Source organism: Passer montanus, unplaced genomic scaffold (assembly GCF_014805655.1).
Source record: "Passer montanus isolate IOZ18808 unplaced genomic scaffold, ASM1480565v1 scaffold28, whole genome shotgun sequence".
Taxonomy (NCBI): domain Eukaryota; kingdom Metazoa; phylum Chordata; class Aves; order Passeriformes; family Passeridae; genus Passer; species Passer montanus.
This window is the reverse complement of record NW_024367483.1, coordinates 2424873-2438062: the sequence shown is the minus strand read 5'-3', so window position 1 is coordinate 2438062 and position 13190 is coordinate 2424873. Positions and strand designations below refer to the sequence as shown.

The 13190-nt window shown below is 40.3% G+C and overlaps 1 protein-coding gene across 3 annotated transcripts in view; it reads right to left on the bottom strand.

Annotated features, from left to right (window-relative positions):
• The window catches only part of CD247 (CD247 molecule), a 53240-nt gene extending 41813 nt beyond the window's left edge, over positions 1-11427 (bottom strand). For 2 of the 3 annotated variants that reach the window (XM_039713142.1, XM_039713145.1), the window contains exon 1: positions 5328-5529. In XM_039713142.1, coding sequence (XP_039569076.1) covers positions 5328-5385 — 58 coding nt within the window. In that variant the 5' untranslated portion in view covers positions 5386-5529. Of the gene's footprint in view, positions 1-5327; positions 5530-11358 lie in introns of those variants that run through there. The other variant, XM_039713144.1, reaches the window with a different exon arrangement.
• Between the last annotated feature and the right edge of the window lie 1763 nt (positions 11428-13190).

Below are 13190 nucleotides of genomic sequence, written 5' to 3'. Positions count from 1 at the left end.
TGTTATCACCGCCCCAAAAAAATAGCAATTGACTTAAAAAAAAAGACAATTCTATAGCTAGTTTTCTCTTTTATTTTTTCTGGAGCCATGCAGGTTTGCATTTCAATGCTAACTTGCAAGCTAGAAAATGTTACCAGGAAACTAGAAAAGTTTATTTGCGGTGAAAGTTAAGATTTTCACCTAAGACAGCAGCTTGAATTGTAGATAAAGCATATACTGTGAGATTTCCTAAGAAACCCAAACAAAACAAAATAGCCCACAGGTATTGACAACTGCCCACCCTCTAGCCTTATTCAGTGTGTTCTGCTGCTGTTTATTCTATCAATTTTTGAAAATTTTCCAATATTTTCCCCCTGTCAGCTTCCATTGAATTCTAATTCAGTATATATTTCAACTCCTCATTATCTGAGTTTTCAGAGGATTGTGTTATCATTGTGGATTCTCCTTCACTTAAAAAATACAACAAACTGAAAAGAATGGTTTGCCAGTCGGACAGAGTCAGGATAAAGGTGAAGTTTTCACTACGGATAGATCTCACAAAAGAAATAGGCCAGATAGTACAGGCATTTCCTCAGGCTCCACAAGCACATATTTAACATACTGCCATATACCAAAGCACAGAACGATGGAAAAGTCCAGAGCTGCTGTCCTTGTAAGACTTAACAGATATATATATAATAAATGATTGAGAACAAAATACACAACGGGCTTCCAAAGGTTGATGGTTTATTCCTAGGGAATTTGTAGGACTTTAAATATTTCCAATCTACATAGCTCAAAAATTGAGATGGCTTCTATCACTTAAGCAGAACTTAAGTGCTTGTGACCTTGTGACATCTGAGGCTGAGAAACTAGTTGGTTTCTACTTCTATTTTTCATAGTTATATTGGCAAAGGACTGAAAAAAGTCTAGCTTCCACAAAGATGGATGTACCCACTATCTGCGGCTGAGCACAAGTATTTTGCTGTTTTCCAAGGCTTGTGTGTTTGGGTGAATGGATCTAAGAACTGCAAACCAAGATTTTCATTTGCCTGCACATTTTATCTGTTATATTTGAAGTTATAAATCAAAGGACAGAGTGGAGATAAATGTTTTCATTGCTTTTCTGAAAAAAAAACCCAAACAAAAAACAAAAATTTGCTTTGGACTGTCATAATTTTGCACAAGTATTTTGCTGTTTTCCAAGGCTTGTGTGTTTGGGTGAATGGATCTAAGAACTGCAAACCAAGATTTTCATTTGCCTGCACATTTTATCTGTTATATTTGAAGTTATAAATCAAAGGACAGAGTGGAGATAAATGTTTTCATTGCTTTTCTGAAAAAAAAACCAAACAAAACCCAAAAATTTGCTTTGGACTGTCATAATTTAAAAGCTAAAAATACTATATACTTAAAGGACCAGAGCTTAAGTTAATTAAGAAAAAAATATTCACTCTCAGTCTCAAATATTACCTTAGACAACATCACAAATCAGAAAAATATGCAAAATTTCATCTTCTCATAGACTCTAGAATAGCATAAATTGTTCTCTTAACATGACAAAAATCAGCGATGAAACTTAAATTTATCTGTTGACCAAAGTCAGCAGAAGAGTGAAAAGTCAACAATACGCTTACAAGTTTAAAACGCACACGGAGAAATTAAATACCTTTATCAGAATACACACTTTAAATATTTTTAAGAAGTTGCATCTTCCATTCATGCCATCTAAAAATATCCTCTCTTTTCTTACCAGAATAGCTGGTGCATCATAAATGTGTACATACAATACAGACACCCAGATAGATGATTAGCTAGAAAAGGGGAGGAGAAGTCGATGGTTGTCTGCAATTGTGCAAAAAAAAATTTTTTTTTTCTTTATTTTTGAAAGGGAATTTGGTTAGAATTTGGAAATAGTTCGGAAATAACCCATATTTCCTAATGGAAATATGCAAGGAAAAAAAAAAATTACTTCTCATGCTAGTCACCATTCAAAGTCTGTGTGAACAACAGAAAATGGTTGTCAAAAACATTCCTCACATGAACATTCATTTACACATCAAATTCTTGTCCCCTTAAGCTGCTAGTGAACCTCCCTTTTTAACTACACTTCGGCTTTTTATCCACATGGTCTTAAGAAGGACACACAGAGGAAAAATATAAATATATTTTGCAGATAGCCTTCTGTATTTTGTATATTCTTCCCATCTAGTGCACATAAAAAAACCAAAAGGAATGCGATCATTAATTTGTTACTTCACTGATTAGGAATTCTGCTTGGAAGGGTTAAGCTAGAAAGCACTTACTCTGTAACAAGCATTACAGAATTGAACACAGCACTGCAAGGGCTCGACAAATGTCCCTTCACAAAGAAAGGCTACATTGCCTACATTTTGTTCCATGCTGCCAGTTCATAGGGTTTTTTCCATGAATTATTAATGAATCATTGTGAACAGGCAGGAGAAATAAAAGAAATAAAACATGTAAAATTAAGCCTTTAAATTTTTTCCCCCTAGGTGTAACAAGAACGCAGATCGGAGAACTTGACAGCGCATAAGGACATGGGGATGGTATCAAAAATATCTGAATATACTTGTAAACAACTCCTGGTTTACAAATCTTGTCATTTGCAGAGCAGCTAAATCATCTGATGAGAGAGAAGGAAAGAATTAATGCCAAGACCTATTACCTGTCCCTGAACTGACTAAAAAAAGGCTGATGGCATCATGGCAACCCAACGGGCCGGAGATAGAGATATGCAGAGCAGAAAAACAGTGTGGAAATGAGTTGTGCAAGTAACATCTGCTAAGACCAACACTGCTATAGTTTCCACAGAGTTAGCTAAAAACGGGGCACTGTCCAGTTCCATTTAACAGACAATTCTGAGAAAAGTGTCTCTGTATAGAAGTGTAGAATAGGGGAGGGCTGTTCTTAAATTCTTGGACATGCATTTACATACGCGCATGTAGCACGTGTTTGTATAAATCAAATCATCATCTCGTCAGCCTTAAAAAAAATAGGGGGGCAACTCTACAGTATTGCTCACAGGACTATTTTATTGCTATCAAATACTGTCATACTTCTGAGCAAAAGCTGTGTCAACTGTGCGAAGGTTTTTGCCATTTTAGTTGTGGCATTCAGGTACAAGTCTTCTAATATTCTTGTCTCAAGAAACAACATGACTAACAAAGTCATCTGCTCAGAATTAAAACTATTACTTCTCATGGACTTTTTAACAGAGGGATTATAGGAGGACCTCAGCTAGATTTCCAGATGTGCACTTCTGTGCCTTTGAAGAGGGAAAATAAAGAAAATTAAACCTGTACACGTATAAATGTGTATTTGAAAATGTGAGATGCTTCCCTCTGTAATTGCTCAAAGGCCAAATTTGAGCATTCTGAAATTTGCAGTTTGGTGTCAATAAATTCCAAGTCTGCATCAGAATTCATGGCCCATCTCTAGAATTACTTTAAAACATTTTTTTTCCTCATGCCTGATATATTTACTTCAGAACTCAAAGATCAAAAAGAAAAGCCTTGCAAGTTCCTCAGTGCTAATCTGGGTGGCATCTTTCAGCTGCCCTTTTAAAGAATAAGCACTAACACTTTATAGTGACGTGAAATTAACTCACTGTGAGGAGGTATGGAGCTTACTGAACCTGTACTGAATCTGTCTGAGCTTGTTTCATGAAAAAATTAAAAGTTATTTCCCTAGAAATCCTTCTAGAAGTGAACTCTGGAAAAGCTTGAGAACACTCCAGGCAACAAAATATGTCTGCTCACAGCTCTGAGCTGAAAAACCCAACTGCTTGGTCTCATCATTGAACAAAATTCATGACAGATCTTACATTTTCGGTTTTGACTATTTGGTATCCATAATGTGGCAACAATTCCACAAGTTTTGATTGATATTTCTTCTATTTTACCTACACTCGTTGGCTAAATGCTTCTATACTTGAAATTATTACAGGTATCCAATCAAAAATACTTCCCCTGAAATCCACAGGCAGCCACCTCCAAATCAGTGACAACAATATCCAGTTCAAAACTTGAACCATTTATTCTTTGTGAGTGTGAACACCCTAAGAGCTTTGCATCAGAGACTTCTGCAAGCTGCATCACATATTTTTCAAAGTTTTCTGCTGAAAATGCACAAATAGGAGCCTGAACTACAGACATCGTGTGACAGGTTAAAAGGGAGGAAATGTAAAAAGACGGTTTTGCAGGTGGATTTTGACCTAAAGTAACTTCCATACTTTTGCAGCTTTACATGCATCTGTGGATACAGAGCAAGGCACAAAATATGAGAAGTATACTAAAGTACAGGATCATATTTGGGTATCAGAAAGTGACAGAGGCCCCAGGGGTTGAAGGGAGGACAAACACAAATTGTAGCCTGCCACAGAGCATAAAACCTCCCTCAAAGCCCTCCTGAAAGAAAAACCTCACAAATCACCAGGACTGGTTCCATAGCATTAGAAAGCAGCCGCAAAACTCTCCTCTCATCCCCAGAAAACTTTCCAACAAAAATGTCTGTGGCAGTCACCCAAGCTCTTGAGGGGGCTGGGTTTAAGTAGAGCCAGGATACACATGGAGGGGAAGAAATCTTCCAGAGGATTTGGCTCTAATGCATGCTCAAATGTGGCCTGTGGTACATTCAGACCTCGCCTGAGGCCTTTTCCAGATGTAAATTTTGTTGCCCTTTTGATCTACTATGCTCCTAAAAAGTAAGCTCCTCCTTTTCAAATTTAATGTGACTTTGGAAGATCTGCATGGAACAAAGCTGCTCTGCTCGGTGCCCAGGCCTGGGCACCATGCAAATAAATAACACAGGAAGAAATGGCTTCATTTTGTGCTGGGTCTGGTGCAGAGGAGCAGAAGGCAGGGACGTGAGGGGAAGGGCTCTGCCTTTTTGTCACCACCTGTGCCCCATTTCCCGCCTGCCGGCTCTCCTGTGGGCCACAAACCCGCAGCCCAACGCCATGAGAAGCCTCTCCCATGCAGTTTACTCCGAGTGACAACTTTCCCATCACTGCCTCAAACCTCCCCTTTGGAATCGCAGGGAAAGCGGCCCAGGTGAGGCCTCAGAGCTTTGTTTAGTTACTGTTCAGCTGTGGCTGAACAGTAGGAGAAGGGCCCCTCATCCCATCCTTCCAGAGGGGCTCTTTACCCCAGGCCAGTTCAACACAGCAAGTCCCTCTCCTCCTTCACAGGGGGCAGACATGGCTGAGGTGCTCACACAGACACCCTCTGCGACCAAAATGGTGGCGAATCCACCACAGAAACGCCGCACCCTTTCCTCAAAAGAGCTTTAGAGGAACCCCTCGCAAACCCAAAGCCCGCCTTTACCTGTGGCTGGGAGCTGGGCCTGCAGGCTGGCAAGGATGGCAATCCTCCTCCACTTCATCTTGCCGGGCCAGACAGTGCTGGGGATGGGAGAGAGGAAGAAGAAGAAGGAGAAGAAGAAGAGGCAGCTCCTCCACGGGCTGTGCTGGTGTGTGGCCGCCACAGGAAGAGGCTCGCCTCCTATGAGGGCTTTCGGAGTCCACCTGCCGGCTTCCTCTGCCTTCACAGCCTCCGAGTGAGGGCTGGGGTTTGCCTTCTTGGTATTGATGTTTGGGGTTTCCTTTGTTATTCATCCTCTTCCTCTCTGCAAGATGGTTTTCAGTGAGTTGGGGTTTTTTTCCACTTTGTCTGATGGTTCCTAGATCATCCCCACTCGGCGGCTGCTGGTCTCTCTTTCTGGTATCAAATTTGACCTGACTTCAAAAAGGGGTTTATGCAGATATTCCCAGTGTGCAGCACAGGGCATAAATAGAAATTTAAAACTGTAAGTTATAGTCACTTTTGAACAATATAGTTGTCTAAACACATAACGATATAAATCTCATTTCTAACTCCCGCTTTGCAAGAAATCTCACATTATTGTACTCTTTTTGAGTGCGGGCAAATAAAAATTTTCACTTTTTAATTAATAAAAGAAAACTCACTTTAGACAACTGTGAATTAGAAAAGCTTGAAAACATAGCTTAGATTAACCTAATGGCTTAAAGTTCAGCCTCATCAAAATACATCTGGCTCAACAGATCACTGAATGTTTAATGTTTACAACAGTAATACTAATAATGCACTTGAGGATCAGAGCTCAGGCTGGGAGGAAGTACAAGCATCTCAATGCAAATTTTTTTTTTCTCCTGTCTCTAATTATTAGAAAATAAACAGGAATGTGCATCCCCAGGAGGTTCAGAAACAGGTGATAAAAGTTTCCCTAAAATATGGTGGGATGAGAGTTATTGTGCACACAAAAAGCAAGGCTTTTGAAGGCAAAGTAAATTGAAGTTCTTGGAAGAAATTCTTCACCTTGCTGTCTGGAGTAATAAAGGCTAATACATGGAAAAAACTGTCTTTTCCTTTAATTGAATAATTATATATCGTGCCAGTCAATACCAAAAGTACTAGACACTAGTAGTAGTGTAGCACCAGGTGTAATAGTGCAGCATCCCCTTCTGAGGTACCCAGGCAGTGCTTCTGAGTCTCTGCTCTCTCCCAGCCCTGGGGAGGGTTTTCTTTGTGGCTCTTCTACCCCAAAAGTTCCGAGAAAAGGCTGGAGATGGGCTCTGACACCACCAGGCAGAGAGCAGAGCACAGCCCAGGAGAGCTGCCATGCACTGAGCCTGAACGAGGTGTCATTAGCCCCAGAAATGGCTGTGCTCAGGTACATGTTCTATATTCCAGTGCAAGCTGGATAAAGCCCTTTCTGTCCACATCTCTGTGTGACAGAAGATTGGCTGAAACAAGGAATTAGTGAGCAGAAAAAAGACCCCTTCTCTCACTGCTGGCTGCCTCAATCTCACTGATGCCTTATCCAAAAGCTGAAATATCATCCTAGTTATTGATATTTTTGGGTAACGGTGTTTCCAGAGAAGCAGATGGCACTGCTCATCACTATTCCACTGACCTCTGTCTCCTCCTGTTATTGATCATAGCTTCTCCCTCCGGCAGAAAGGCAGCAAATTATCACTTTGAATAAAGAGCTGAGGCCAAAGGTAAGGAAAAGAAATGAAGAGCTGTGTGAGAAAGAGAGATTAATAGCAACAGTAGGCACACTGGGAGAACAGCAGTTGGGCCAGTGTTTTTTGATGTCTAGATAGGGAAAGGTCAGAGAAATTGAGTATATGGACTTCACTTGGAAGAGTGGGTAGAGTTGGAAAAAGGCTTTGCATGACAGTGCCCCTAGAAATTCCCACCTCCCCATCCTTCAGCTTTTGAACTAAGGCAAGCTTATCATTATCCAAATATAATCAAAGTATACAGAAGAGCACTCAAGTTTGTATTATAGATTATTCTCACAACAAGCGTGGTGTGGGAGAGATGCAAATCACATGCAGACAAGCAGTAGAGGAAAAGGTAAAGGGGAAGTGGTCTCCTCTCTAGGAAAATGTTTTTCAGTGTTCATAAGGTTTGCAATTCTACCATGAGGAATGGTTTGCTTAGCATGTCACCTTCTTTTCAGCCTTTCCAGTCTTTGCATCTCCAGGAGCTACACAGCACTGTAAAAACTTCAGCACCTCCTGCCCACATTGTGCATTGGCCAGTGTTGCAAATGCACTTCTACCAACAGTTTAAACCATACTGATGTTCCAGTTTACTCACTTCAGTCAGATTGTCAGGACTTTGTTAACCCTGGACTAGAAATGAATGCCAACCCTCGTTCAGCTGAACCAGCAGCAATTCTTCTCAATACAGACAAGGCCACAGCGGAAATATAAAACCCTTCCTGCTGTGTTAAGAAAAGCTCTCAGCTAAACTTGACTCTTTATCTAAACATATGGGTGGAGGGAAGTACATTTTCAAGAATTACCTGCACTGGGAAGACTGCAATATTTGATCTGTGGTTCCTGAAACAGAATGGGTCAGGGAACTGAAGTGGTCCCCAAGTACAACTCAGTGTGTTTAATGCTGGTTAAGGTGCAGCTCATTATCCGTAAGGATAAGGTCTTTCATAAAGTAGTCAAGGCATACATTCAACTGGTTCTGTGCATCCATATGCCATCCTTTCTCTGGACACAAAAAATCCTGGAACAGCTCTAATGCAAGGGGCTGATTCATTCCCAGAAGCATTCCCTTTTCACGCTTACTGGTTATGCTTTGACTGTACTATAAAAAAAAAAAAGCAGCAGGGTTTGCAGTTTTACAGGAAATAAATGAAAACTAAAAAAAAAAAAAAAACAAACCCACACCACAGTCAAGCTGAGGATTAAAAAAATATATATAACTACACACTGCCCTCTGGCTCCTGTATTGCTACCACAGAGATATGCCTGTAATCATCACTGCAGACTGCTGGGATTGAGAACAGGTCGGTTATCAGGAGCTCTCCTAAGCCTATTTGATACAGTTAACACTTGCAGGCAAAATTAATTCCTACATCACCTGATGGAGGAGCTGGCCGACTTCAGAGATGTGAGAATCCAGACAGACTGCAGAGCCTTGCCCCTGGTCCAGCAGGGAGTGACGCTTGCAGTGCCATAATTAACTCAACAAGTATTAAAAACGTTTCTGAGATGTTCACACAAAGATAATGGGTGTTAAAAAAAGCAACAATTTTCACTGGTGAGCAAGCTGTAGCTTCCAGCCAGGCATGCCACTCAGACTAAGACAGTGAAAAGAAATGGTCTGCTGTTTATAGTGTATAAGCCCACAATTTTTATTGATAAAATGCTGGAGACTGACAGTCCTACACTGCTTCACTGCATTTCAATGCACTGTAGTGCCTTACAGTGCAGCTTCGATTTGCTATAATTGGGTTCAACTGTGCTAATCCCCTTGGAATGCAGCAATTAATACTTATTTAGTGGTAATGGCTGCATTCCAAGAGGATTAGTCCCTGCCCTGCACTTTTGCCAGCAAATGGAGAGCTGGAAAGAAGACAGTGTCTAACCACAGGTCTTGCTTTGCAGCTCCCAACAGGGAAGGAGAAGGAGTTGTTCTTGCTACAACTGCTCCCCTTTGTGTATGAAAATACTGCTTTTCCAAGGAAAGCCCACCTGACTGCCAGTACTCCTTGCAGCTGCATCGAGCAAATAGAAACCCTGACACGTGCAACAAGAAAAAAAAACCCTAACCAAACATAAAAAGGGACACCTGTGCAGGACCACAAAGACAAATACAGCCAGGAGGGCATGTTTCCTATGGGAGATTATAAACAGGCCCTGGTACAATGCAAAAACATATTTCTATTCATTATTTCAGGGATTTTTGTGACTGGCAGTTTCCTTTTTCCTGCTACGGTCTTAAAATCTTCAGTGCAACAGGGCTTATGGAAACCTATAAAGGAGTTGTTAGGTGAAAGTTAAAATGCACCCTCTTTGAATGCTCAACTTTGAGACTACTGAATCTGTAATATCCAATTTTTCCCTCCCCAGTGACACCTTTATGATCTGCTCTGGATTTTGTTGTTGTTAATGCACTCAAGAGACCAGTGCTTATGTCATATTTTAAGGAGGAACAGTGCTTCTTTTCTTTTCAGTTACTCAAGCTACTCTCTCTGGCATCATCAACAACCCTGTTAATTGCAGGTGAATTTCCCCAATTACATTGCAGCATATGTAGAGAAATTCTGTGACTTTTTCGCTACCCACATGCTTGAAATGCCCTTTTTAATTATAGAACACCTTCAGTATTTTCTTGCATGGCTGTACAGAACATAACTTATCAGGTTATGTCTTTTATAAATATAAAAATATTGTGAGGTTTTTTAAGGTCTGTGGCAAGTATCTACTTCTCCTTTATTCTCCTCCCCTCTTTACCCCTAGCACACACCTCTTCTGCTTGTTTGAAATGCTCACCTGAGGAAAAACTTAATTAACTGAAATTCACTTAAGCATTTAAAACAAATAAAAAATCCAATTCATGCTTGATTAGCAACCGTTTTTTGGCTAAAAGACAACAGGAAATTAGTGTGCAATGTTCCTATAATCATACAATGCAGGGTTTGTGCAACTATTTCTCTTTCTTATCTCTAAACAATTGCCACCTTTCAATCTAGAAAGTTACCTGTTAACACTGGAAGATGTTTAACAGGTTCCATTAGCATAAAAACATTATAGAAACACAAATTATCTTCCATGTTTTCACATAAATATACATGCTTAGATGTGCAATTACATGCTATTTCTTGACACTCTCTTTGTCCCCCTTTGCACACACACACCCTCTGTTTGGTTTTGTCAAATTACTCTCTGCTTGTAGCAATCACAGATTTATTAAAAAAGCCTTAAAATTAATTACTCACAAATTACTTGTTTTTAATCTTATTCTTCAAATAAAGCATTCCTGTCATCTAAGGGTATCAAGATGAGTTACAAATATTTTACACGAGTGCTGCAAACTGGTATCTATATTTTTATAGGTAAGGGGAAGGGAAAAGTAATCACGCAAAGTAAATTTACAATCTGAGTCAGTGACAGCAGCAAAAATAACATGAAGTGGTTCTAGACCTGTGTGGATACACTGACAATACTACCGAGGTCAAGGCAGAGACTCTCCTCTTTCCACGAGACCCACAGCAGCTGTTGGGCCCACCACCAGAAATGTGGCATCTCTTTTGTTTAAACTGGAGAAATTCTATGCAAAACTAAGCCAAGCAGCTGCAGGAATCAGAAGCAAATAGTAATGGGGAATTTCTGAGGCTTTTAAATGTAGGATATTAAGATCTAGAGGAAGAAAATAACTTATAATCATCATTACAGCAACCAGGTTATTTGATTAAAGCCTACCATCCCCTAAACAAGACAGAATTGAAGCCTTTCTCGTACTAACTGCATACCTGGTCACACTCAACCAGAATACTCCAGCTCTACAATCAGCACAACTAATGAAGCTCAAATTTTCAAAACATGGCTGTTGTACCTTTCATATACATGAACTGGGGCTTGTTTCCTCACCCCAGCTCACAGTTGTCATGACATTTATAGGAGCTTGCTAGCTTTGAGGTCAGACTTCCCATTTCAAATCTGAATCCAACAAAGTAAAAACAAATCTGACAAAGGCAAGTACCCAGAAATGTTACCTAAGCTTCATTTCCACAGAAAACCAAGCTGTGAAGAACATTAACCCCTACACCCAGAATTAATACAGCCTAATCTTTTTACACAGCAATTCAACCTAGAAACTCTGAGGAAGCCTCTAGACACAGAAGTTAAGTCAAAAAGCCCTGAGAAGAACTGCAAGAGGTTTGCATAAGAAACTCAAGGGCTTAGCTCCCTAGCAGAGAAAATACAATTATTAGAGAGAACCAAGGATGCTCCATCCAAGCAGAGGAGCTGGCAAGGAGGGCAGGGCAGTGCTCTCAACCCCAAAATAAGCAGCCCTACAGTACCTGGTGAAGAACAGATGTTGGGTGACAGCAACCAGAGTCAGCCACACTCCAGTCAGGTTTAAGTCCAAGACAGTGGGACTGAGCAAGCAATAAGAGCCTGATCTCTAACACAGCCCTCGTGGAAAAAGAAGCTTCAGGCTTTTCCCAGCTCTGCCTCATCACCCAAACACCTGCACATCACCAGGGCAGCCCAAACCACTGGAGAGCAGCCTGGGGCACCTGAAGAACCCAAGATTAATTAGCTGTTGGAAATTACAAATCAGAGTCAAGTGGTTTAATTCAACTCATAACAAGCCTAAGCAGAAGCATGGTCACACTAATGTACCCCCTCTCTCTGGATTTGACAGAAATAAACATTGTTGAGTCTGGAGCCGGCTGCTCCCAGTCGATGTTCTGAGGCATTCTATACCTGTCTCCATTTCCTTTACTAGAGTTACTTAATTTAAAAACCTTTAAATCATTTTCATGGATATTACTTCTGAGGTCTCCATAGCACAAAATGATTACAAAACACAAAAAAATGATGAATGCTCCTTTTTTTTTGCGGCCAGCAGGCTGCTGTGTTTATGGAGGGAAGCATTCATAATGTAAAGCACTGTAGAAAAAGAATTTGTTCATATTATGCCCCCGTCGTTTGCTTTTCCAGCATCTTTGAGTTATGATGAATTCAATAACCACTTTTAAGTATTAAACATTTAACACTCCAGCCGAATGTAAGTCTGTGGCACCCTCTTGTGTTCAACAACAATATATCACTTTATTGGGTTTTATCTCGATTCAATGTTTTTGCTCAGGAAAAACCTTTGGCAAACAAATTAATCCATTGTTACAAGTAACACTTTTTGTGTCAGTCTGATACTCTGATTGATCTACTTCTAATTTTATACTGAAGATCACAAGCACAATATTAAACAGCTAAGAAATTAATTCCAGAGAAAACTGAATAAAGGATTAATCATTTATAATATGCATACCTGATATATTTAATATTTATTGTGTAATGGTGTTGCGTGTTGCAAGAGCCTGCTGGGCACAAGTCCTCCATTTAAAACACAAGAAACAAATTGAAAATCAAGCAGTAGAAACACAAACATGTCAATAAGCAAGATCAATAGAAGGAAGAACATGTAGTAGGAAGTAGAACTTGACAGGTGGTGATTACCCTTATTGGATTCCCAGCTAACAAACATCCCGTGGCTTAGTGAGGTGCCTGCAGTTATCCTGTGTCAGATTCCCGTGGGTGCAGGTGCCTCCCAGGTGGGAAGGCTGACTTCACTGCTGAGAATATGCTTGGGTACTTCAAGCATGCCCTGGCAGAGGATACACACAGAAATCAAAACACTGATTCATTTCTTACAGCTGTATCAATTGATTATACTCAGCCTCTTCTGTTCTAAGCCACAGAGTTCTATTACTCCTGGGTGTCAGGAAAAAAGGAAACATGCTCACAAACGAATTCCTGAATGAGCTGAACAGAACAAAGGTGAGCACAGGGAAAAGAGGTGAGGAAAAATAGGACCAGCTGATGATTTTCTTGGGTTGGTGACATAAACATTTACACACCTATTACTAAGGGAGAAGATTGATAACCTGAACTGCTTTACATTCCACTACTTCATAGTAATAAAACAAAAAAATATTCAGTGAGATGCACAGATACAGCTCCAGAGCTCTTCTCTAATTGACCCTCAAATCCAGGTCTGTAAGTGTAGCTTAACCAATCTTCTGTTCATTATTTTCCCCAAAGAAACATTGGCTGGGGTCCTCCCAAAGTTCAAAGGTGAAGAGATGTGGATGATCTACAGTTGGTGCAGTAGCATTACAAAACTGCT